Here is a 27,427-nt window from a genome sequence, read left to right as displayed (position 1 = left end):
AAAAATTCTCGGTAAAGCTTTACTAACGTTTGAAGAATTGTCAACAGTTTTAGCACAAGTGGAAGCTGTTTTGAATTCTCGTCCTTTGACATATGTGTACAATGACCACAAGGAACCGTTGCCACTAAAGCCAGTCAATTTTTCGATTTTTGGAAACAAAGATTCTACATTACCTATCAACTTTAATTCCATTGTTAAAGTTGGCTCTACCAAGTCCTCTCTGACTAAAAGAAAGATTTATCAAGATTTATTGGTTAGGCAACTGTGGACTAAATGGAAAAAACAATATTTGATGGATCTTCGGACAGCTCATCAATTAAAAAATCCTAACGTTTATGATGATCTAAAAGTTGATGATCTTGTATTAATTGAAGGCAACAATAAGTGCAAACCTTTGTGGAATTGTGGTAGAGTGATAAACGTTTTTCGTGGTCATGACAACAAAGTTCGTTCTTGTGAACTAAAAACTGCTGATGGAACAATAATAAAACGACCAGTTCAATTATTATATCCTTTAGAACTTTAAAAAATTTTTTATTGTTTAATAATATGAATAAGATTGAATATGTTTTATGCAATTGTTTATTTTACTAGTTTAATTTCATACGCTTAGATTAAGAATAGTTTAGATTTACTGAAGTAGTGTCAAATTATATTTGATGATAACATACCTTTTTTAGAATTTAGTGATTATAGTTTGAATATATTTTCTATTCATTTAATATACTTATCAATTGTTTTATAATTATATGTTAAAATACTTATTGCTATAAATTTGATTCTTGTTAGATTGATGTGAACTCTTGACAGAGTTCAGGTGGGGAGTGTGTGGAAATTATTTTGATTAATTGATAGATGGCGCTAGCGTTGCGTGTTAACGAGACGCGACGTGCCTTCTGAATTTCCATAGACTCTCCACCGGCAGTTCGATAGATGGATGTCTGATGGTTCGCACACTGTTTGATTAGGAACACTTCGGTTCCTATTTGATTTCGATTTTCGATTATGAAAGCATATACATTTATTTGTCAACTGAACCACCATGTTTGATCTATGATCTGTAAATATTGTACATATTAAAAGTTACATTTAAGAAGTGATTGATGTCGATTTATAGATCTTAGAATATTTTGAAACAGAAGTAAAGAGACTATTGTTAAAAAAGTAAAAATTCTTCAAGTCATGGGCTTATCATGACAACTTTGAATATATAAGGCCCTTATTTAGTAGCAGAACAGTAATTGAGAAAAAAATAAAAAGAAGTAGAAAAATAAAAATAAATAAAAAATAAAATCCTATAATAAATATCCTAAAACAAAATCCTTCTTTATCCTTCTTTTTTTTTTAAAGTATTATATGGTGTCGACTACTCCAGTTTTTTTTAAAAGACTATTAATGATAAAAGAATTTCATTATCTCTTAAAATTTTGGTCAGACTTAGAGTTTCTTCTTTTTGTGTTTCTATTTCAGTGCAAACTTTTTTAATTCTGTTAATTTGCTTAATGATAGTATTTGCAATAACGTTTTTAGATATGTTGGAATTCCAATTTATAAGTTTATTAGTAGAAAAATTAAAATCTTTTATCAAAAAGTTTAATTTCTGTTAGATTGTAGATACTTAGATCAAGATAAACTATTTCTGCTGGTTTTGGACAATGTGGGTAGATGTTGCTGTTTTTGATGAGATTAAAATTTTTGAAAGTAACAATGTCATCAATATAGCTATAAATGGGTTCAAATTTACTGAAGTCGTTATCAGAAAGGCTCTTTAGGAATTTGAATTCTTTAGAAAATAGAAATAAGTTACAAATATGAGTGAAATATGAACTTCCCATTGGAATTCCTTGTGTTTGCAGGTAAAATAAGTGTGAAAGTTTAATATTGTTATTGTATAGCGAAAAATGTAGAAATTCATTCCATTTTTTGTAAATCCAGAATGTCAAGCATTTCAGGAAAAAATTCTGTCATTTCTAAAAGACTTTCCTAGATTTCTTTGAGTGGCAGAGACGTGTAGAGGTTTTCAAAGTCATAGCAGTTAATATTGTAAATTTTAAGATCTTTAACTTTTTCAATGAAAGTTGTCATAAATAATCCAGCAGTAGTTTTTGTCTTCTTTAACTTGTTGAAAATATATATTACAAACAGTTTTAAGTAGAGTGGTAAAATATCATCAAAATTCTTCTTGAAGTTTCTGGTAATATTGGCTATAAATCTAAATTTTACTGGATTTTTATGAAATTTTGGTAAGGCATAAAGATTGGCAAATTTGTTTTTTGTAGTAAAGAGAGAATTTCTCCATTTTTTGTGAAAAGCATAAATTTTTTTTAATAGCAGTTCTTTCTTTATTTTTGCCCACACTATTAGGTTATAAGGTATTTCTCCCACCTTCTTAGCGTGCCTTCGTGGTGTAGTGGTCAGCACATTGAGCCGGTATTTCAAAGGTCCGTGGTTCGATTCCCGGCGAAGGCGGTTGCTAATTTTTCAATCTTTCTTGTTTCTACAAAATACCTAATGTCTCTACAAGGAAGAAGAATTTTTCAGTTCATTTCAATCAGATCATTGTAGAATATTTTTCATAAAATACTGAAATTATTATTTGCTTTATCAATTTTGGTTATGCTAAATTGCTTTTTTAATTGTGAATTTCAGAAGTAAATTTTTCCAGTTTTTAATTTCTTTAAATCCTTGAATTTACTCAATTTTCTTTTTGCTTTGAGTAATAATCTCATTCTTCCATTCTTTAATTAGATATGAAAATAAACTAAGTTGAGAACTTGCTATCAAGTTGAAATTATCAATATCTGTAGAAATACTTTCTATACAATATAATTTATTAATGAATTTAATAGGTCTAATCTTCGTTCCTTTTTCATAAGCGGTCTAATATCTTGATCTTGAATAACGTCTAGATTTCCTGTTATAATATGCTTGGGCTCTTCGTCAACAAATGGCAGAAATGTTTCTTCATTGCAAAATCATGGTACTGCATAATCTTCATTATGGTTAGAAATAAAACTACTTAGCTTTTTGTTGTACTTGAAGCAAACCGAAATTTTAGAATTTATAGCAGGAAATTTTTGTTGTGCTTAATTAAAAATCTTATGAAGTTGAAGATCATCATAATTTTTATGTCTTACTTTATGTCTTTACTGATAATATTTCAGCAGCTTAATGCGCGAAAATATTAGGCATATTTACATTTTGTTTAAAAAAATTGTTTTGTAATTATGAAATATAATACAAGGTGATTCTAAATTGCTTTTACAGATTTAATCCAGACGAGCAATAATTACCACAGAACAAAGGGGCGCATTGCACACTGAGAGGCACTGAGATTCTACACTGAGATTATTAAGAAGAGGAATAGAATTCCAACCTGAACTTAAACAATGTTGGGAAAGCGAATGAACGAGGTCAAAAGTTGCGCAATCAGATTTATTATTTAGTGAAAAACTTACAGAAAGTTCTCAAAATGCCGACCACGTGTGTCGTTGCACAGTTGACATCAGAAGGAACGACTGATGTACCCTCCCGAAGATTCCTGGTGTCGTGTTAGTTTTGAACGTGGCAACAACGATTCTCAGTAAGATCTTCAGTAAGTACACAGATTTCATCTGCCCCCAGAAGAAAAGGTCCAGAGGGTTGAGGTCCGGTGAGCCACAGGTCCGTCACGTCCTATCCATCGTGCGGGATATGTGGCATTTAAAAGGTTACGGACCGTGATGGAAAAATGTGCTGGGGTTCTCGTGCATAAACCGCATACCTCTCTGAATAAAGAGCGGAACAGCCTGCAATAAAACGGGAAGTACTTGTTCCAAGTAGATACGATATGTTACGCCGGCCAAACGGCTTCCCACTTAGGATACCTGCCCTAATACTTGAAGCGATGCTGTGTCTTTTTCAAGGGCAACGTTTGTTCTGATTGGCTTTCTCCGGTACCAACTAAGAGCAAAATGCCGCTTCTTCTTAGTGCAAATTTGCATACGGCTAATTCTTGATAGTCTTAGGAGATAGATAGTCTCATTGTCCTTTATCGATGCGTCTCTACTTTCCTCTTTTCTGCCTCTCAGAGTGGAATGCGACCCATGTTCTATGGTAATAATTGCTCGTCTGGATGGGTGCTATCACTCTTCTTAATTTGTAAAAGCAATTTAGAACCACCCTGTATATATATACATGTATAACTCTTTAAATTATTAATTGATTTTATTTTTTAACCATTTTGCAGGTAAATTAGATGAGTTTTTGAAGGAAGAGAAAAGGCTTGAGTAAAGTATTCATCCATATTACCTGACAGAAACGGGAAATGGGCGTAATTCCGTACTTCCCTCTGAAATCTAAAGAATATTCCAGCACGCGTATACTGTAAGTAAGGCCTTTCAGAACGATAAGTTAAATTAAAGATAAAAACGATCACGAAATAATTTGACCATGAAAAAACCAGTTTTTAAAACGACAGCTTACCTCTTATGTGTGTTAGGTATCGTATATACTGTACTGTACTATTTGTCTTACTTACCATTTACTCCTTTAAAAAGTAAAATAAGTGCGATTAATTTAGTTCCAGAGCTTCAAAAATTTGTGTTGTTTACACAAGGCTGCAAGGTGCCTAAATATGATCCGTTTGATAAAACTATATTGGAATATTATAAGAACATCAGTGGAGACATAGAATGTAGTGGTAAAAGTTATTTGAACGTTGTTAATAATAAAGTTATTTTAGACAAAACCCACATCCAGAAAGACTTCAAAGGGAAGAAAATTGTTTGTACATATAGATCAATTTTAAGAAATCCAAATAATGATACTTCTAGAGCAGACAATAAATTTGAATATAGTAAAGAAAAGATGCTCAAGTTCGGCGAAGATTTGCCTTCAGAGTTTGTCAAAGTCTTCTGCAGAACGAATTCCACTGTCGTTTATGAAGAATTTTTAGCATCTACACCACTAAAACCTCAAGTGGAGGAAAGGTGTGAAAAAAGTGCTTCTAAAAGATTAACTAAAACACCTCTAAATATTATTGTGGTAGGTATAGATTCTATTTCGAAGTTAAATTTTGAGAGACATTTCAAAACGACCTCAGAATTTGTTCGAAACAACCTTAAAATGTTTGAATTTCATGGATATATGAAAGTAGCTGACAATACATTTCCCAATCTTACTCCGATGCTAACAGGCCATTTCATAAAGCATTATTATACTTCTAAAAATAAAGATAGGTATTTCGATGATCTAGATTTTATATGGAAAAACTTCTCAGTCATGGGTTATCGCACATTATTAGCAGAAGATGCTCCTGATATGGCAACGTACAATTATGTGAAGAATGGATTTCAGTTTCCACCAACAGATTATTTCTTTAGACCTTTTACTATAGCAATTGAAGATACTCCGTGGCACAAACGAAGTAAAGTGGATTGCTTGCAGGCGAAACCAGAAATTAAAGTTTTGTTCGATTATCTACGTAGTTTTCTTTCAACTATGGAAAGCAGACCTTATTTTGCCTTCACTTGGGCTGCTAGGTTAACTCATGGCAAACTTAATAAAGCAGGGCTTGCTGACAAACCTGCGTTTGAGCTATTAAGCGATATCAAGAACATGGGTCTCTTAAACAAAAGCATGCTGATATTTATGAGCGATCATGGGATACGGTTTGGAGGTATACGCAAGACCTATATTGGAAAGGTAGAAGAAAGAATGCCTTTTTTATTTATATCATTTCCACCATGGTTTTTGCAGGCATATCCTAAAATTGCACAGAATCTTGAACTAAATCAGTATCGGCTGACAACTCCATTTGACATCCATGAAACTTTTGTCGACCTTTATCAAATGATGTCTAATGATTACAATTATAGTCACACACCTTATGGGATCAGTCTTTTTAAAGAAATACCTGTCGAAAGAAATTGCAACAGTGCTTTCATTCTACCGCACTGGTGTGTATGCCACGATTATCATAAAATTCCATCCAAAGACGCGTCGTCTCGAAAAGTAGCTAATATCCTCTTGGAAGCTGTGAATAATATAACAAAACCTTACAGAGATTCATGTGCTGAACTTAAATTGTCATCTATTATAGATGTTCGAGTAAGTAAACCAATAAAAGAGATGCTTACTTATTCTGAACTCGAACGTGCAGGTGATGAAAAGTCAGTTGTTTTTGATGATTCCATCGGTTCCCATTTGGAGTATCAAGTAACGCTTCAAGCAGAGCCTGGTGGAGCAGAATTTGAAAGTACTTTGCAATATATTAAAGAAGCATTTAAACTGGGCGACATAAGCCGCATAAACAAGTATGGCAATCAAGGCGATTGTATAGATGACTCTGAAATGCGCAAATACTGCTTTTGTTTGAAATCAGGACCTGTTTGAAATCATTACCTTCTTAATTAAAGTCGATTTGTTTTTGTTTCAGAAATTTTAAATTACTGCTGAAACAGACTGAAATTAGTTTTAGACTACTATTTAAAGAAAATATTTGCCTTTTATGTAAAAAAATATTTATTTATTTTGTTAGCAATGCATTAAAATATAATTTATATTTAGTTGTTTTTTATAATTGGACTTTGAATCATAATATCAAATTAATAAGTTTATAAAAGTTTTAGTTTTTATTTGTATATTTTGAGAAAACTAAGATATTACGATAAGTTAATGTACTTGAAATATAAAAGGTTTCACGTTGAAACGGCTTACTTAAGAATTAATTATGAACAAAGTTGATATTTGAAAGTAAAATGCATTTGAGAATAAGTGGATTTACCGTTCTTCATCCAGACTGTGGCCTGAAAAACTTGATCAGGCACAAGAAAATGAATAACACTGCATTATTTTAAATTAAGTTAGTAAATATTACAAATACCTTAAAATAAAGAATTGAATTTCATGATAAGAATACAGTACTTTGGATAACACATATTAAAATTACCAAGTTTGTCGAAAACTACACTTTTCTTTCCAGTAATATAGTACCTAAAAATAGCGAAGTTGATCCGACAAAATTTTACATCTGACTATTAAGGAAAAATATCGAAGCAAACCATTTTAATTATTAAATTCTTTATCGAAATAGATGGTAAACATTTAAATATTTTCACTTTGATACAGTATCAAAAATTTATTTAAATGAATTACCAGATTTAATAAAAGACTTTTAAATAGTATGAAATTTCTACGCATTTTTTTATTCTTTTAACATTTTATTTATTACTTATCTTTATATATTTAGTCTTTAAACCTTCTATTTAATATAATAATATGCTTATTTACGATTAAATTTATTAATATATATATTTTGCCATCCTCTTACGAATTATGTAATGTAATCAGATCAATTACCACAAAATATTTTAAACGTATATGTTAAATTCTGTTTTCCTTTAACCATATTTTAGTTACAAGTCGACTGTCATTGTGAACTTAAATTAAAGTATTCTTTTATTCACTTGCTAATGTAAATGCCCACACTTCTAAGTGAATAACTAAAAGTTATTAAAAGAATTTGAATGAATCAGTGAATATCTTCAAATGTAATAAGTAAGAATAATGCTAATTATGAATTGCACTTTTTATGATTTTCTAGTTTATTCCAACGGGTAATTTTAAGCTCTTATGGTAATAATAATAATAATATACTTTAATTAAATTGAAGCTGGCCTATATTATTTAAAAAATATACTGATTTGTGTTTTGCACGTAGAAAACAAAATCATTTTCATTTATTTTAAGATATTTATTTTTTCCACAACAAAGCAAAACAAAGTACAAAATTGAAACTTGTCATTCCCAGAATGACACTTATGAAGTCACAGACATCTTATGCAGTAATATAAGAAAAGCAATAAATGACGTTTTCGTTAACAAATTAAAAAACAAATAAACAAACAATGATTTGTAAACAAAAATGAAGTGCAATGACAACAAACAAATATATGATAAAAATACATTTCCACAACAGTTTGCCTTTTGTTGCGAGCCAAACAAATGGAATCATAAACATTAAAATTTCATGATATATTCATACAGTTTATCAAAATTAGTATTTTTATCAAAAGCTTACCGTGATCAAATAACGTACAGCATTTGTAGATGGTGCAAAAATTTTAAATCAGTCAGATTATACGGAACGAAAATGGGCATTGTATCTACAAGTTAAGAACTTGAAGTAAAGCAAGTGTTTTCTTTAAGAACACTTGCTACATAAGTCACATTTCTTGGTCGTTGCGTGAGAGTTAATTGTGCATGGATGCAAATGCAAATTTCTAAACACCGGAATGTTTGTATGTGAAAATCATATCAATACTTAATGGTGTTTCATGAAATGAAAATTTTACACGCAAAGAATTTGTCACTCATGGACAGTTACTCGCACCTTAATTAAATGCTCTGAAACATCGTGAAATTCTAATATCTAGAACAGAGCAACTGATTTCCTTTGTTTTGTAACAAACACTTGTCATAAGATAAACATTTAAGAATTTTGGGCCAGAGAACAAATTTGCAATTGTCAGATCCCATTAATTCTCCGGAGTTAGCTCCAAACAACTATTTCCTGTTTCCCAAAATTGAAGCACTTCTAAAAGAATACCATATTGAAAACACAGAAAATTATGAAAAAGGTTTTTGAACAGCATTAATTTTAACTACTCATCAGTATTCATTCTATGTATTTGTTGATTTGAAAAGCAGGATATAGTTTGTAAAGGAATCTGTTTTGAATAAACCTAGGTTGGAAATTTGCTACAGTATTTTGTTATTTTTATCTCAGTCCCACATATTGAGGATATCAAACTTTCGATTTCAAACAGAAAATAAATATAAATTGGAATTGTTTTCCTTTGCGTCATTTTTATTACCATTTATGTAAGTTTCAATAAATATTTAATAAATAAAATTTTCAATTTAGGTAAAAATCGTTTAATTTCATCAGTAAAAAAAGCGTCAGCTGATTTAAAAACGTACATTCAGTTCTCACGTAATATGAGATTAAGAACACTGATGTAGATACGCGAATAATTTTAAGGTGCCCCAAATGGTTAATACATTTCATTTTTTATGAGGTTAAGTATATTCTAACTATACAATTGTAAATACTATTTTGTAAATTATCATTTTAATAGAATTTTTTAAATGGCTAATTTCAATGTTTATTCGTTTTAAATATGATCATTGTGAAGACCTTTCGTGTTAAAACATGTCTCCAGCTCTGACGGGATATAGTGAGCTAGCTCTCAGTCGTGCAAGATCAATGCTTGTTTTTAGTCGTAGATGATTAAAGCCTTTTTTTAATCTTTTAACAAATACTTAGTGGGTTTCTGAGGCATGAAGCCCCCTTTGCATCGATGTCTTTGGAGGTGAGATCTTAGGAGAATGTGATTGAAAAGCACACTCAATTTTTGTTAATCAGCTTTGTGAGAGTCTGAAAACGATCCATTTAGAAAAAACATCTGAAAAAGATCCATTTAAAGAAAACTTGAAGCTTGGATATGACAGCTGTCAGTGACTTCGCTAATTTCTCGGAAAGTGAAAACTTTTTACTCTTTTGCTCATTCAGGTTATATATGTTCATCTGTATATTCACATTTTATCTCTGAATATATATCAATCATTTTTAAGCATCCTCTGCTTATCAGATGAGAAATCGCAGTTGTTCAAACTACAAGTATTATGGATCTAATTAAGTATGCATGATCCTCTTTAGTTATATAGTTATTTTATAGCATGATATTATACAGCATAATATTTTCTTATTTTAACATGTTTTATCTAATTTTGACATACAGCTTATTTTGTAAAACTTAATGACAAATACGTGCTGAAACTGAAAGTTTGGAAGAAATATTTTACAGTATATATTTCAGAAACTAGCAGAAAAGGCAGCATGGTAACTATAAAACAATCTTCTGGTGATGACACTGCAATTAAACATTGATGTTAGGAATTTTGCAATGTTGGCTTCCGGATTTCTTAAGCACCAATCCTGTGAAAATCTAGATTTCCATCAACATTATGAAACACAGCTACTATACATTGGTAGGCGAAAAATGAGAGAATTTAATTCATAATAATTATGAATCAAAGTATAAAAGCAAAAATGTTGGTGCTGTCCTGAGAATGGGTGAGTAATAGGGTATTTTTTTGTACTTCATTTTCAGGGAAGAATGACGCCATCACACCAAGTAAGATCTCCAGGCCTTAGTACCCAATCAATGACGTGGATAACTCCATTTTTGGTGGGAATGTCTGATTTAAAGAGCGGGGAATTATTAGCTTCCACAAGACGTCCTGAAATTGAGTAAAAATATTAAAAAGGATTTTAGATGCGAATTTTCTATTCTTTAGTTTGTAAATATTAAAATTCTAGTACATGATCTATTTATACAAGCAAACCATTATTCCATTTACGAGGTGCTTAAATGTCTTTTATTTGTTACATTTATGATGTAAATTTATAAATAACTATTAGCTGGATACATTAAAAGTTCTCATATTTACATAAATTATTAGGAGACCTATTGTTTGTAAATAGCTCAATTTTTTGTACTAATAAGGGATGGAGTGAAGTTTAATGTGATGCGAGTAGAAAGACTAGATTACAGATGTTTATGATCTCTCCAGTTAGTTGAAACATAATAATGTACTGTATCGTATGTTTTTATTTCTATGTTATTATATCTACACTCTTATATATATAAGAACCAATGTTTCCAGTAAAATTTGAAACGCTGACTGCTGCACCAAACAACCCGGGTTCGAAGCCCGGAAACTCTATCGATTTCGAGGACGAACGGGTACATGAATAAGTCCCTCTTCGTCAGGAGGGAAAAAAATCTGCAAGGAAGGTAGGAGCCATAACAGTATTTACACCAAAAAAACAAAGGGTGGAGAAAAGGCAAAACGGCCATCTGTCCAAGGAAATAGTAAAGAAACATGAAAGATTAAGATATTAGAATTTTAAAAGGAAAACAGAAGAACTGGATTTGAATTAAGAGTCATTGATGCATGACATAATTAAATCATGTATGCTTGCAAGCGTATAGTGCCTGTGCGACAAGGAAGCACTCAAAATACAAGGCAAACCGTAAGTTCTCTTAAGAGAGTAGTGGCAGGAAAAGAGAAGTGTGAGGCCCTCGGACCCGCCCCTCCCACCGGGAGTGTTTTCCCTGGAAAGAGGTGTAAGCTTAATAGCTAACAAGGCCTGGTGATACCTAATATACCCAAGGAAATGCGCATGTTACTGCTGACGTTGCATTAACTATACCTGTATTAGCATTTGTTTAGGACACAGAGAAACGTGTTGGGGGGAGAGTTAAAAAGAAATATAACATAACGGTGTATTCCTTTAAGAAAATAATGTGAAATATGGATGTAATATGGATCCTAATAACCTAAAAGTAGTGGTTTTAACGGGAAGTCATTTTTTCGTTAAAACTTGCAGAAATTCTGTAGAAAAATGCAAAAAACTCTAAAAAAAATACCGATCAAAGATATCTATAAAGTTCGTTATATCCGATTTTCTTACTTTTGGAGGTTCGCTAGAGCAGTATAAGATAACTTTAAATGTAAAAGAAATTGGATGGGATCAAAAGATTCGTTCGTTATAAGCCGGGTTCGTTATAGTCGGATTCGAGTATGTAAGCAAAAAGAATGAGTAAGAAAGTACTACATTTTAGGGTCGTTAAGCATTTTTTGGTGCCTTTCTAGCAGTTTTTTAAATAACTGTTGAAGAATTTTTGTTTTTTCATTAATATTTATTTAAAAAGAATTTTAAAGAAAATTTTAAAAGAATTTAATAATTTAAACTATTATTTTAACAAATCTCATACATAATTATATAAGGAATAGAATAAAGACATTATTAAAAAATTCTGATTTAATCTGTCTATATTTAATCTATGTATAATTAATATCTTTATAATAATGTGTCCCAATACATTTGGGAATCACTTTAAGAGTATTAACCTGTGCAAAAGGCAATATGATACTTTCGATTTAAAAGAAGTTCCCCATGTTTCTGTAACAACGATACATAATTTAATTAACACTTATAATATTAATGATAATTTAACACATCGTAACATCTTTGCTTAGTTTTAATAATCTATGAATATTTTATAACATCTTTTATAACTTACTGTAACATCCATCTACGCGTACACCTACTCGCACAGGATGCCTTTGATGTAGGGTAGTCAAATATTGACCATCTTTTAGATCACCACTGAAATAAGCTCCTTGGACAACATGATATTCTAAGAAATCTGTAAGTAAGCATATTATTAATCGCAATTACACTGAAAATAATGAGAAATTTTGAGGAAGGTTTGCTTTGGAATAGATTTTGAATATTAAGTATTATAAATCCATAAGGAATACTTATAGGTAAAACTGTTAGCTGTGTGTAGAGTAATGTGTATTCTTATCTTTTCTAATTTTTTATTATCTCATATAAATGTATTTTTTCAGCACTGAGTTGTCGTAACGATTAAAAGAAGGAGTTCCAAACCAACAATTACATTTTGCTAATAGTGAATCATCTAACATTTGTGTTTAAAGATAAGTAATGGAAAATGATCAACATATTTACAATAAATAAAATTTTTAGCTGTTATATTTGCAATTATTTTGCACAAAATTTGAAGCGTAAGATTTGAATAGTAGTTAGAAAATAAGTAGTCGCTCGAAATTTCTAAAACTGAGTACATCATCTTTTTTTTTTTTTAAATACTTAATTTGATTTCTCTAAGTTTGTTCTTAGTGAGTAATATATTTAGATACTTATTTTTGCACTTAATATTCTCGACCTACTCCATAGCACAGAAGAATATTTTAAATTGTATAAATATAAGAAACTTTCGTATACGAAGAAGATAAGGACCATACTTTTGTTAAAAAAAATATACTAAAGATGTTCTTCTAAAGTGATATGATTTGAACATGAAAATATTGTAAATTATTAAAAAAAAGCAATAGTGGAATTCAGGAAATAATTAAGAGATTAATAGGAATCATATTTCTCCTTTCAATTTTCAGTTCAATAATTTTAATTAATAGTGTAAACTTGCCTTTTAAGACTGTAATATTTTCCTTGAGTATTGCCAATTCTTCAGCAGGAATTTTCGTTAGTGCTTCATTGCTAGGTAAAAATACTGTATACGGTCCTTCTATAAGTAAAAAAAGAAGATAAAGGCATTTTATTCATGTAACAGTCAGTTTTCTTATTTAAAAATTTGAGAATAAATTTGTAGAGTCATTAGGTTAATTGGAAGCAGGAAAGATGAAAAATATGCAACCGCCTTCGCCGGGAATCGAACCACGGACCTCTGAAATACCGACTCAGTGTGCTAACCACTACACCACGAAGGCACGCTAGGGAAGTGGGAGAAATACCTTATAAGTTTGAATTCTGGCTATATTAGTTTTCTGAAGTCTACAGAATGAAACAGCTAGTAAATTCAGTGAGTGATAATTATGGGAATATGTATTATGAAAACAACCTTTGAAAGGGAAGCAATATTTTCTGACGACATAAGAAAAGTTCTATACTGAGCATCACTTTTCTAAGAAACTACTTTCACAAAAGACCGAGGAGTGGTTTCACGGTATTTACATCCGCAACTAGATTTCATTTTCCCTTTTATCAGGAAAAAACGCGAATTATAACTGAAAACTATTTTTTTTTCGATCGCAAAGTCAATAATATTTGTCAATAATATTTCAGACTAAGAAATCAACCATGAAGAATGATAAGCTGAGTTGAAAAGATAGATATCAAGATATCAATAAATACTTTCAAACAGAAAATCAGAGTACGTAAATAGTAAATAGTGTTATCGTTAGGGAAAATGAAGCTATGTTAAGGACTTCATACAATGATTTCAGGTGGCACGAGTTTTATGTGTTGCAATTTTAAAAATGATACAGAAATAACATAGCTCTTTTCATTCTCATCAGTTTCCTTATCTATCTAGCTCCAACAGTCGTCTGTAAGGTCTGGGTTCAATCTCAGGTGAACGCGCGGGCTGCGTGGCTGGTTTTCATGCAATCTATAATAATAAAAGCAAGTGTAATGTGTCTGTCTGTCTGTCTGACCGAGCTCTCCAGCCAAATCTATCGCACGCAGGGACCTGGAATTTTTTATACGGAAGCACAAAGGGGCTGGCCACCAGACCTCGAAGCCCGATTTTCGATTTTTGAATTAGAAAAATTTTAAAAAAATTATTTATAATTTATTAATCACGGTTTTTTTGACTCACTGATATTATTATTTGTTTTCAAATAACGTTCGATTGTAACAATTGATTTCTTTATTCTAGCGTTAGTTTGCTGTTTTGACGATACATTAAATCGATTAATTACAATTCATTTCTTTTTTGTAGCTTGTGGGGGGGGGAAGAGAGAGAGACAGTCTACATGTCCTACACTACTATTCCTGCGCTATTCACTTATCTGCATTTTCTAAATGCACGGGCAACGCCGGGCGGGTACACCTAGTATGAATATAAGCTAGCCTCCCTTAGAAATACCTTTTACAAAAGGAATCTCTTCCCTTAGGCAGGCCTTCGTGTAATTTGTCATATTCTTAACCCTATCTATCTAAATGATACTAAGTAATGCAATTTTTACTGGCAATTTAATGGATCACGTAGAATATTTGAACACTAGACAATAAAAAAAATATTAATAATATTAATTACAATGATGTTATAAATATTCCTCGAAACTAGCAGAAGCATATTAAAAAATTTTCTTATTATTCTGGTTATATCAGTTAGATAAATTAATAAAAATAAAATAAAGATTTAAAATATTAAGAATTATTCATTAAAAAGATTTTAATTGTACGATTAAACATACAGAACATCATTTACTTGAAAATCGTTTGCTAGTTAATGAACTGAGAATGGAAATAATAAACTGTATGCTTCAATAAAATTTCAATTTGCAAACTTGTGGAGATTTATTAGTCCGAAGGGGCAATTTGCCTGGAGGACTATTAATTTCGTTTTGTCATTTTGCGTTGAAAACTATAAACGGTGAATCACTTTTCAAATTGTTGCCACCAAATATTAGAGCTATGTATTATATTTAGAGAAATTCAATAATGAAGAATATGCATGAAAGCATGTATGTTTCTCGCATTGTCATAAAACAGCGGTACTTAGAGCCTCAAAATCTGAATAACGTAATATTCCATAGAATATGGGCATGTGGAAGCCCTAATTTGAATTTGAAATTTGTTTCATTATCGATTTCATATTTTGTAACACTTCAACGGATTTTTGATTAACAAACTCGACGATTTCAAAGCGAGCAATGGCAATACTGTACGGGGGGGGATTATCTCCAATGCACGAGACTCTGAATCAGAAATTCTAAAGATATGTTCATTTTAACGTTATTTTACGTATTGCTGTTGAGCTGAATTTTTTGCTTTGAGTACGTAGAACATGATAGTTAATGTAAACGTAACACACAAAATGTTGAAAAACGCCCCTTTGGACGTAATTTTAAAATCTGAAACCTTTCATATATTTTACTTATTTGATTTTACTAACAGTTCACCTGAGGATAATTCCTCATACAGTCTTTTAGAGCTCGTTAGTTTATGCTTCCCGAGAGAATGAGACTCTATAAACTCATTCTTGTTTCATGTTGGACTCATGTTTGAGAACATTTAGTCTACATGAGCGAAAAAGAAAGTTAATTTCTCCCGTGCACCTTCCACTGCTCTATACAGTTGTTGTACCCAGATTGAAATGAATAAGGCACTTGCTCAAGTAATAGTGAGATGAGATGCAAAATTTAAATATAATAAAAAGAACCAAACGATTCTATATTGAGGTAGGTAGGGTATGATGTCAAAGTACCTTTTGAAAATTATCAAGGAGTCATATTAATCAATTAAATATATTTTAAAATATATTAGTTAGATATACTAATGCAAAATTAAATGGAGATTTAAGTTATTAAGATATGAAGTTATTATCTTTAAATCGCAAACATCTATTTTGCTAAGCAATTATAGACTGATTAAATTTTTAAAATAAGTTATTTTCCTTTGCCGTTGACATATTAAGAATTGCCATTTATTTGCGTAAGGAAACATAAGGGTCCAAAAGTTTTGGGTGTGGGATACTTACGGCAAAGCACACTAGGGCTATCTGCCTAAGGGGAGGGATGCCTTTTGTGGAGGACTTTCTAAGGGAAACTGGCTCGTATACACGTTACACATGGGGAAAACCACGAAAACACCCATGCAGCCAGCCCGTTCGCGGGATTCGAACCTCTGACCGAACTACCAGTGTTCAGCGACTTTACCGCTCGGCCGCTGGTGGGCCCTAAAAGTTTTGGAAAGATTTCGCTAAAGTTGTTTTCAACACCAAAAACACAAAATTGCAAAACGTGAAAAATTGCTAGGCAGTGGAAAAACGATTATTTCATATTTGAGTGCATAATATATGACATTATATGTGGCTTTTTTAAATTCTAATACTAGGGTAAATGTTACATTAATTATAAAACGAGTATATCATAAATATTACTAAATAGGCATATTATTAAAAAGTAAAATACTCAATATTATTAAGAAATGTGTATATTTTAAATCTCTTAATTTGTTACACTGAAAGAAGAATGAAGTTTTTAATTATAACTAAATGGCTGATTTAGCAATTGAAGCGCATGTCACCTATAATTTGAGGGTCCTTCATCATAAGACACAGGATTGTGTTTATTGCTTTTTAAAAATTAACTAATATTTTCAGGGGAAGAAATCTCTGAAACGCGAAGATCCTTGCCATTGACCCTATAAATCCGTCTCTAAATATTTTTCTTATTCTAATGGCACGTAAAGCAATAAAATGCAAAACAAAGACAAGAAAATTGACATCAGTATAACTATAAACTCAGGGCGTTCCTCGCCATCCAATAGAGCTCCCAGATTGAAATATGAAGAAGGGCAGGGCATTTGCGGAGATGTTGTAAGTTCCCGTCTTTCTTAAGATTGCATACGGGGCAAAGAGAGTCAGGAGTGACATTGATGCGTTGAAGGTGCTTTATGAAGGCAGTCATGACCAGATATAAGACGGAACAATGTGACAGATTTGTTTCTAGGCCATTCAAGTACTTCAAGAATTTGTCTAAACTATGATTTATTGCTATTTCTCTCTGTGAATTCTTGTAAAAAGGAGTCTCTGTAGGCTTTCCAAACAGCTGATTTAATAGAGTTCTCGGGAAGACCAGGTTGTAACGTTTGAAAAGCAGAAGCTTCCTTCTTAGCCAAGAAATCGGCGACCTTGTTACCATGAACTCCACGATGAGCAAGAATCCATTGAAGTATAACCTTTTTGTCATCATTTGAAAGTCAGTTAAGAAGATCGAAACAGTAATCGACAGTTGAAGAGCGGGAATCACTTTAGAAGTCAACAACCTGAAGGAAGGCCGTCTCTAAATATAATTAACAATGTTCCCTCTCAAGTTAAAGACAGTTCTTTCTCTCTCTCTCTCTCTTCATAGCAATATTCTATTCTTCCTGATTAAAGAACTGCAGTTTGCCGATATGCGTGGTCAAGCAGCAAAGTAACGGAACATATCATCATATTATGTCGTGTAATATATAGCTAATTTAGACTGCAGATGTTTCTGCGGTCAAAACAGTTTCTAAAAAGAGAAAGTCCAGACCAGCGGTTCTCAACCCACGAGAAATGCCCCCCCCCCCCGAGAGAAATTTGATAATTTCAGGAGAGGAATTCGGTCAGCCTTTTATTTACCTGTTAAGTATTTAGTTCCATTTTATGAACAAAGAAACTACTTTTATTCAAGTTTTAAGTTTTGGTATTATCAACATTTTCTGCACTTTTTGCTGTTTAATTTATGAAACGCATTAAGAAATAATCTAAGTTTAACTAAATTTATATTTATTTTTCCAGTTTTAGAATAGAGGTTCAAAGCCAGTCGTCTAGACAATATTTTATCTCCTTACTCTGAAAGTGTGTGAATTATAAAATTAAAGACATACGATATTAAATTAACTCACATTACGCCGACTGTTGCTTCCTGTTAGTTTGTTTGACGTACAATGTTAGTTACCTCTTATAAGAATGCAGTTAAAAGTCTATTTAACCATTACCTTAAAAAAATTATCAGCACGATTGAAAAAAAAAATATCAATATAAGTTTTGTTACCCAAACAAGCGCACTAATACGTAACATAGCGGTTAAACAAAAGAAAAACAATTTTTAAGTAGTCCTTGGGATTTGGAGAATGTCTTTCCAGTGTCGGAAAAATGGAACAGTACAGCTGTGTAAATTGTTTGCCATCTAAATTATGAACTATTTACGCAGCTGTTAAGCACTTAGCCCTTTATCGTTCCCTTCTGGCAAGCACTTAGCCCTTTATCGTTAAATAAAGAATTTTATGAAAACCTAAAACGGACAAAACTCATTGGTTGCCAGGCAACAGCAAGGAGGATAACCACGTAACCACGTAAAGATGAAAATAGCTAACAAACTTTAACTCGCCTAATTTCTAAAAACAAGTAATATATATAAAAAAAAAAAAAAATTAAGTCAATTCCTACTTAGGTCAACAAAGAAAAATTTAACAAAAAAAAAAAAAAAAATGTATTAACATCAAGTGTCATCCACTACAAGTTTAAAAAAATGTATTTGAACTTGATGAATAAAAAGTATTTTATTAAAGATGGAAAATTTGAATTAGGGAAAGTGCGAGCTAAGAGTAGGAATTTAATGAGTGCAAGTAAGAGTGTTTGGAAGAAACTTTTGCATCGTAGTTAAGTATACTCTAATTAGTACTACATTTACTGAAATTTATATTATTTTATAAATTTATTACATAATATATATAAATTTCTCAAATTATATGCATCTCAAATATTTATTCTTATAATAACAAATTTGATAAAATTACAAAATATTAACCCTCGTGTATTTTGACTTACTACAGTAACCTAACCTTAATTTCTTTCTTTACATATTATGAGGTTAATTTACTTAGTAGTAGTCGAAGATGAAATTAAGTTAAAACCCTCAAAACTAAGAGTTACAGATCTTCAGTCTCCAGCGTTTGCAGTATTAATTTTTTATCTTAATACTAATTTTATTTGGCTTATCATTTTTATCCATTCATGAGAGTTTTTTTTTTTTTTTCCTGATCAAATAACGAAATTCTTTATCATCAGTTTTGTTAACGTTATTTTTCCCTTAAAAAAATAGTGGAAATTATTTTTTCATTCTCTTATAATTCTAATTTAATTTTTATGTGTAATTCAGGAAAATGTCCAAAATCTGCAGTAAACGATCTGCATAGAATTGAGATGTCCTTATTTTAAATATTAGATGTTAACATATTTGAAACAAAGGATAATAATACATTCCCATCTGCCATGCGGTCTTACCATCTTGCATTTCTTCCAACAGTTTGGTCACGTCTGCGAGAGTAAGGAATCCATCATATTTATTGCAAGTGCGAAGAGTATTAATGATGTCTCGATCGGCCACAGGACAAAGAGTCCCATCAATCACGTGTATGATTCCTCCCTTTGGAGCTGTCACGTCACCGTGAACGATACGATGCCCGTTAACAGTAACAGCCTGGGTAAAAAAAAAAAAAAAAAAAAAAAAAATTAAAGGATGTATAGAGTGTTTTGGAAAATCTCTTCTGAAGCAGATAATTACAATTATTTTATGAAAGATGAGTAAATGATTTTATAAATATTAAACATTTATAAATATTGTCTGAGAAGAAAATTTCATGTAAAGCAAATATTACTTTTATTTCTGAAGTGATACTTCGCGAAAACAATGATTTAAATGAGCAGTCGAGAAGTGTAAAATTTGGTTTGAGAGATTTTTGTAATTGTAAAATTTGGTCTGAACATTTTTGTATAAATTTTAGTATAAATACTTTTGTATAAATAAATAATACACAATGCAAACAAAGCTCTATTTTAAACAATTTGATAATTTAAAGTATATCATTTTGTAGTCTTAATATTCCTCTGTGCATTCGTGAAATGGAAAATACTTCCATGTTTATGTTTTACATAGGTTGATTGAAAAGTTTCTAGGATGACTCACCTATTCAAAATCAGACGATACTATAGGCATCTTTTTTGTCTTTTTCAAATTTCAGTCTTTCGCCATGAACTGCATTTGCATTTTATAAAGGATTCAAAAAGGACTTATTATTGTTGTTGTTATTGATTTTAATTATAATGTTTTTGCTCCAGAAACTGTTTAATCACTTTTACCAGGGTCTTTGACTATTTTTTCGCCATGCAGGAGCGCAAGGCTTTACAGAAATAAATTATTACTTTTTTTCAATTTCATAAAATTAAATTCTCTTTTGTTCACTAGTCAGTGTAAAAATTTGGTCTCATAGAACCATTGATACAAAAATTATGCAATTTCAAATCATGGCTTAAGTGGCAAGATATTTCTATTTAATTTAAACTCAAATTGTATATTTTAGATAAAGTAAATGATGTCTTATTTTAGCATGAACTTAAGCGTTGCTCCTATGATGTACTATACTGGAATTGCTTAGCACTTATAACCTTATTTTTATGAATTTACTTGTATTTAATTAATAATGTTTTTACTTTTGCATTTCCAGCGTTAAATAAGATTTTCAATAAAAATATATAAATAAAATGAAATAAAATAAAATTCTACGAGTACAACCGTAATTACCTAAGATTATCAATCATGCTTTAATTGATATTGCAGGTTTCCGAAAGAAAAAAAATCTGATGGGCCCACCACAGGACTTCTGGTACGGTCTCTTAAATTATACACTTTTTTTTTTTTTTGGTTGTATTTCATTTAAACTTATTTCTTCGAATTTTATTCGCAGCGAGGCAATCAAATACAGTTTAAAACATAAAAAAATTGCAATTAAGAGTTTCTACAGCAAAAACAAGTAACTCGGCCAAAGGGCAGAAACATAACATTTTCGGTGCACAAATATTTGAAGTCAAAGTTTAGTCGCACTAGGCAATAAAACACTGAAACTGGTGCACCAACTGACTTCATTGATTATACTACCAAGAGTTACAAATAATGTAAACAAATAGCCGCCCCTTTAGGCATAGTGCGACTTACTCTTTTAAATTGTTGATAATTCTACAACTATTGCATGCAGATTAAATAAAGGCATTAAAAACTTTAACCAGAACATAAGAACAACATAATTCAATCACTTTTAAAGCAAAAAATACATAATTTACCAATATATAAGAATATCAACACAGAGCTCAGAGCCGGGTAAGAGGGTGGGTGTATATATTTATATGCGTTTGGTGCCACCGATTGCAACAAAAAAGGGTGCCACCGAATGCAACAAAAAAGGAAGCTGCACAAGTAGACGTTATAGCAATCTTATATACAAATTACAACGTTCTACGAGTAATCATTTTTAAGTTATGCATACATACATACATGTGTGTGTACGTATGTACAGGTATCACGAAAATATCTCTTCTTAATCCCTTTTACATCCATTTTACAATCCGTTTGGGAGAAAAGAGTCCTTTATTCTGTCCGTAAGTACAAATGTCGAGCAAAAAAATCTTATAGATGGATTCGAGAGCTGTCAAAATGGATATTTTCGTTGAAATATTATACCCGCAATTTTTCGCAGTTACAGTACTTCCTTTACTTTGTCTTACTCTGTTTGTAGTGAGATGTCTGTGTACAAATAAGTAAAAACCAACGATAAGTGAAAATAGTTTTACTTACAAATCAAGTATTTCAGAAAATCTATTGTTATGGTTTTCTAGTTCGATATTAAGAATAATTCACCTATGAATAATGGTGAATTTCACCTTCTTACAAACTGAATTAGAATAATTTAGTTCTAATTTTACTCTAAAATAAAAGTCTGTATTGAAACTGAATAAAATTGCGAAGGAGGAAGCTAGAACAAATGACATGTAACAATGTCAAAACTCGCGCACTAAATAACTGGAGACTTTTCTAACTTGCTCTCGAAACAGGTATAATCTTCATTCCTCCTTCTCACTGACATGCAAATAAAATGGTTCTTGTGCTCATTTCAACACATGTCTCACTGTTTTATCGTCTCTGGAAAGCAGAATAGCCATCAAATTTCATTGAACTCTAATAAGTTTCGGCTTATAGACCGCAAAAACGTAAACTAATTTTTACGTAGACGATATTAATATTTTAAATTCTTTAAAATTGTATTTGATATTTCTACCATTATAATTACAGCAAATTACATAAAATTTCATCTATTTTATGGCGTATATTCATAAATTTTTATTTAAAGAGTCAGTAGGAGTTAATTAACTTACTAAGAAATTATACTGAAACAATACTTTTAACAACAAATCTGAAGTCATTAATTCTGCCTACGTTTTATTTTTCACCCAAATGCCCATTCAGTGAACGTATGAAACACAATTTTAAGAAAACAAATTACAGGTTACTTCAGGTATCGTTAAGAATTATTATACATCATGCTTAGCTATTGTCGTATTATTACTGCTCATTTTATGTATTTAATTGCTAAAACAGAGCAAAATAGTTTGAAAATTGTTATTTTTAACACATCTGCAAATAATTGCCTTTGATGATCTCTATTTCAATTCTTCAATGTTTAGTATTAAATTTAGGTAATCATTCGATATTACTTTAAATTAAAGCGAAATAATTTAAAATTGATTTATTATTATATAATTTTTAATTCTTAAAAATAAATTAATTTAAATCAGAATTAAATATTCTTGCTTCATTTTATTAACTTACTTCGTTATTGTAATTATTGATGAATATCGTTGCTTCTCGAGCTCGCGACGTCATACGTCCACCCTGCTTTAATTGGTCAAGTGTGACGACATCTTGTATGGCGTGATTTAGAAGAGCTAATGTTAAATCAGGATTGTTTTCACGCCAGTGATCTACTAAACTCGACGGCAATCTAGACACAGCTTCATTCGATGGAATAAATAAAGTGTATGGACCTGAAAGAAAGAATAAGAATAAAGTTTTTATTCACAAAAATAATCTTATAAATGTTTTCTCTCATGGGTCAACCCTTTCCGGCACGCTACCTTTTAAAGTTAAAGTTTTGATAAAAAAAAAAAAAAAAAAAAAAAAAGTAGGCAGTGCAATTAGGCCTAGAGGAGTACACAAGTAAAAATATGTGAAGATAGCACTTATTGCTTAATTCTGTGGGTGTGTCCAAAGTGAGCATACTGATTGAATAGAGCTTCTAAAAGAATGCTGAAACGAGCATTTTTCTCAATGAACTGACCGATGAGATGCTGAGAAACAAAGAATATAGAGTCTCACTTGTCCTAGATTATCGGTGAGCCCGGTCTAGGTACACCTAGGGTTCGCCGTTTTATTTTAGGCAAGATTTCAAGCTAAAAATTTAAAACTAATATAGAATAAGGAGATTAGCATACAGCCAAAAAAAAAAAAAACATAGAAATTTCTTTTCAAACAATTCCTTTTATACCCTAAAAAAATCTGGAAGATTTCTTTGAAAAATGAGGGTCTTAAAAAACTAAACATGGCTAAAATATATGGACTGGTTTGTGTTAAGCTGCCATCTACTATAAATAAAGAAGGTTCAGAGTAACCTATAAATCCTTTTTCATTCAATTTTTTCTGCGCGTACAGAAGGAAATTTTTATGTGTGCCAAGACTGGACACACTGTGCCGCAAAGGGTTAACTACAAAGATTGTTGAGAATGTCGAAATTTGGAATCAAAAGAATCAGAAGATGAATTCGGGTAACATAATTTCAAGGAAAAGCAAACAATAGGAACAGAAAATCTATACAAAATATTTCGGAAAGTATTTTCTTTTTAAAATTTTAACGCTTGCATGGATTAGTATTTGAAAGAGTTCAGATGAAATGAAACAAAAAAAGGCAGCTATTTTGTAATTAATAAAAGATCTTACTTAGAAATGAACTATTACCACATAATTTTTCAATATTAACCTTAAACTGAAATAAAATAAACTCTGTACTGATTAACCTTTGTGTGGTGACTTACCTCACAGCAACATCAGAACAAGCTCACGAAATATCTCGTGGCAAGGAGCGCAAGATAACGCCTGTCGTTGGCACAACCTTGAGCACCTTACAGGTGACAGTGCGTTTTAGCTCATTTTCGCCCCAGTCTTGATGGAAATCAGCTCTCTCCCCTTCCACCAAACCACTTTCGGAGAGGACTTTCGGCTCGCCACATATTTGGAATGCCGCCATGCCGCACTGACACTATACATTTAAAAACATCTATGCCTTCTCCGGGATTCGAACCCGGCCTTTCGGCAGAGCAGTCAGCGACGCTAACCACTATCCCGGTTGCGCTGCTCGATTAACCTTTGGAAATAAAGACCTTCTATAGAGGAAGAATTATTTTTCTGGTCTAACAATGAGAGTGTTTTCTGAAACACTTAATCTTGGATGAATCCTTAAAATAATTTTCTACGTATATAAAAGGTTATTGAAATAATTTCTTCGTATTTTATTGTGATTAAATAGAATTTTAAATTTAATCATTATTAAATCTCATACAAGAACTGCGATGAAAATATTTTCGAAAATTTGATTTATTCGCGTTATCATTTTAGATATTGAATCTAAAACTATCCTAAAGAATTGTGTATTGCATGTTATTTTTTTTCAAAAACGTAATTTTTTCTATTACATATAATGTCAATATTTGATTATTTGATTGAAAATTTACAACTTAAACCAAATGAAATTTTAAAAAAAATTATGAATAAAAATGAATGGAGGAACAATAACTTAATTTATCATAAATTATGAATTATTAAATACTTTTTTTAACATTTGATTGACTCTTCTAAACAAAGCTTAAAGCAGTTCTTTTTATCCTCGCAATAGAAACAAATATGCCCTGCATTCGTTTAGTATTCTGCACATTTCCAAGAAAACTTGAAATCAGTTCTCACGCACGTAAAATATTATGTTGCCCTGTCACAAAAATGTAGCGTATGCAAGTTTTGATGTGAACTGTTTTTGTGAAACTGATCAGTTGCTCTTACTTTTGTAGCGATTAAAACACAAAACATCCATGGTAATGTAAATAACTTATTTTTCTTTACGGTGCAGCTGCGTTTCAGTATTACACGGCTCTATTTCAGCCCAGCGCAGCTACAAGAAAAATTAAAGGGTACACTCATCATTAACAGATGATTGGTAAATATTCTAAGACACAGCACATGCTTGTAAGGTTTTATGTTAATTAACCCATTATCTTATTATTTTATCTATACTGTTACTTCTACTTTCATCAGCTTCTACCAGTTTCTTAATTAGCGATTACATAAAAAATGAGTTCTGGAAGCTAAGGAGAGAGCTTTTGGCACCGACGCTTACCTTCGTTCTGCTTTTTTCTAGCTCTTAAAATTATTTAAACTGCTTCAGTCTTTGCTAGCGGTATTGTGTATTCATTTAGAATTTTGAGCCAAAGCTAGATAGGAGTTGCTTTTGGGAATTCACGAGTTACGTTTAAATTTATTTTATCATTTTATGTTCGTTTATTCCGTAAGGTATTTTCTCCTTCCTTTCAGTATGCCTTCGTGATAAATTCATAATAATTAACTGGAAGCGTACTCGACGCGTATTCGAGAAGTCTAGGGTTCGAATCCCGGGGAGGACAGTGCACATTTTTCATGTCTCCTGCTTTAAAAAAAAAAAAAAAAAAAAAAAAAAAAAAAAAAAAAAAAAAAAAACCTAATAACTCTACAAAGTGGCGCCCGAACTAAAAAGTGGTAGATATTAATTCGTCACCTCCAGTATTTGGCGACTGGGCACACTAATTCCTAGTCGCCCTATAAAAGGGGAAGTATAAAAGGTATTTGTCCCTCCCTTCCGCATACCTTCTAGTGTAATAAGTATTCTGGAGGTTCAAAGTTTGAGTCCCGTCGAGGGCATTGCACATTTTTCACCTCTCCTGCTTCAAAAAAAGCCACGGTTTAGATGCGCCAGGGATAAAGCCACGGTTAGAAAAGCCACGGATCCACAAGTTTAGATCTCTCAACTAGCATGACTGTTCAGTGAAGTACGAAATGTGCATGGATGTTAAATTAATGTTTCAATGGTTCACACCTTCTTCCGACTTACAACTATTTTACTCAGACGGGACGATGTCACCTGACAGTCTCTACGGAAACCGAATTCAGTTTAAGAAGTCGAGGTTTCCGTACATGCTTTTTGGTCAGGGTGATTTTGGTGGGATCATAAGATCACTTGTTTTACATGTGAGTGGCATAGTTGAACAAAGAGTCGATACTGAAAACAAAATATGACTACTAAGAAAATTTCTTCAGCCTCGCAGCGAAAGCATTTCTAATTAAAGTCTCCTTAGCAGAGATAAAATTCTTTTATCTCCGCTTCCATATAAAACTAGTCTCATGAAAAAATTTCTGAAAGCATTTTCAAAAAGGGATAATCGTTAGATCATGGTCTCTTTTGTATCCCAAATCAAGCTGAAAGAACGGATCTGAATCGGAAAAAATTTCTATTTAAGCACTGCACTTCACTTTTTATTAACCTAACACAGATGAACTTCTTCCATCCGGCCTACCAGTAACCGAGTGGTTAATATGCTGAACACAGAAAGTACAACCTGGATTTGAATCTTGTTAGGATGATAAAATAGTAAAAAAATTCATTTTAAACCACCTTCTCTGTGGACCTTACTTAGATGTTAAGATGAGTATGATAAATCACCTGATTATCCTTCACGGATACAGAGATGAAGATTTAAGGCAGTAAGGGTACGTAAGATATATTAAAATAAAATAAAATTTCAGAGCTCAACAATACAACTATTGAAATTTTATTTCAAGATTTGATATATCAGAAATAATCTCTTCTCTACATATAATAAAAGAAAGAATCTGTATGTCTTTCATTCATGCTGCGCATAAGCTAATAGAACTAGAGCTACGAAATTTGTTATATAAGGTGCATCTAGACAAGAGCCAATGCACCTCGAAGCGATTTTTTCAAAATTAGGATTACATTTGTTTTTATTTTATTTTTTCGAATTTATCGTATCATTTTGAATAGTTTCATTCTTTTAGAAATGGGGTTTTGGCAACAGTTTTGCATTCACTTGTATACTAGACTGTTGACTATTGAAAATCAGCACTGTTGCCACTTGGAAAAATGAGGGCGATAATTCTGTGCAGTTTTAAAATTTAATGTTTCTCTTGGATACCGGGCGTTTGTTGACAGAAAGCAATGGGAAGTTGGTTAATTTATTTATTAGAATAATTAATATTTATATAAAGGATATTGCTTATGTCATTGTAATTTTGTTATATGTAATACATTTTTTCATGAAGTTGTTCTGCAGAGTAACATTCTGCGCAGTTTTTAAATTTAACG

The 27,427-nt window shown here is 31.5% G+C and overlaps 2 protein-coding genes across 13 annotated transcripts in view; one reads left to right on the top strand and one right to left on the bottom strand.

Annotated features, from left to right (window-relative positions):
- LOC118198414 (uncharacterized) overlaps window positions 1-27,427 on the top strand; it is a 163,494-nt gene that overhangs the window by 90,078 nt on the left and 45,989 nt on the right. For 6 of the 12 annotated variants that reach the window (XM_085819173.1, XM_085819171.1, XM_035370077.2 and 3 more), the window contains exon 2: window positions 4,229-6,548. In XM_085819173.1, the coding sequence (XP_085675299.1) occupies window positions 4,432-6,375 (1,944 nt within the window). In that variant the 5' untranslated portion in view covers window positions 4,229-4,431 and the 3' untranslated portion in view covers window positions 6,376-6,548. Of the gene's footprint in view, window positions 1-4,228; window positions 6,549-10,157; window positions 10,330-20,754; window positions 20,801-27,427 lie in introns of those variants that run through there. The other 6 variants (XR_004759764.2, XR_004759763.1, XR_004759768.1 and 3 more) reach the window with 4 other exon arrangements.
- The window catches only part of LOC118198413 (uncharacterized), a 56,944-nt gene continuing 37,231 nt past the window's right edge, over window positions 7,715-27,427 (bottom strand). Inside the window, exons 4-8 of the mRNA XM_035370075.2 lie at window positions 22,798-23,012; window positions 19,422-19,617; window positions 13,068-13,166; window positions 12,138-12,263; window positions 7,715-10,287 (exon numbers count right to left, since the gene is read on the bottom strand). Coding sequence (XP_035225966.2) covers window positions 10,154-10,287; window positions 12,138-12,263; window positions 13,068-13,166; window positions 19,422-19,617; window positions 22,798-23,012 — 770 coding nt within the window. The 3' untranslated portion in view covers window positions 7,715-10,153. The remainder of the gene's footprint in view (window positions 10,288-12,137; window positions 12,264-13,067; window positions 13,167-19,421; window positions 19,618-22,797; window positions 23,013-27,427) is intronic.

This window comes from Stegodyphus dumicola, chromosome 6 (genome assembly GCF_044657685.1).
Source record: "Stegodyphus dumicola isolate Sdum_Otavi_A_Nest chromosome 6, ASM4465768v1".
NCBI lineage: Eukaryota > Metazoa > Arthropoda > Arachnida > Araneae > Eresidae > Stegodyphus > Stegodyphus dumicola.
This window is presented reverse-complemented; position numbering and strand designations above follow the sequence as displayed.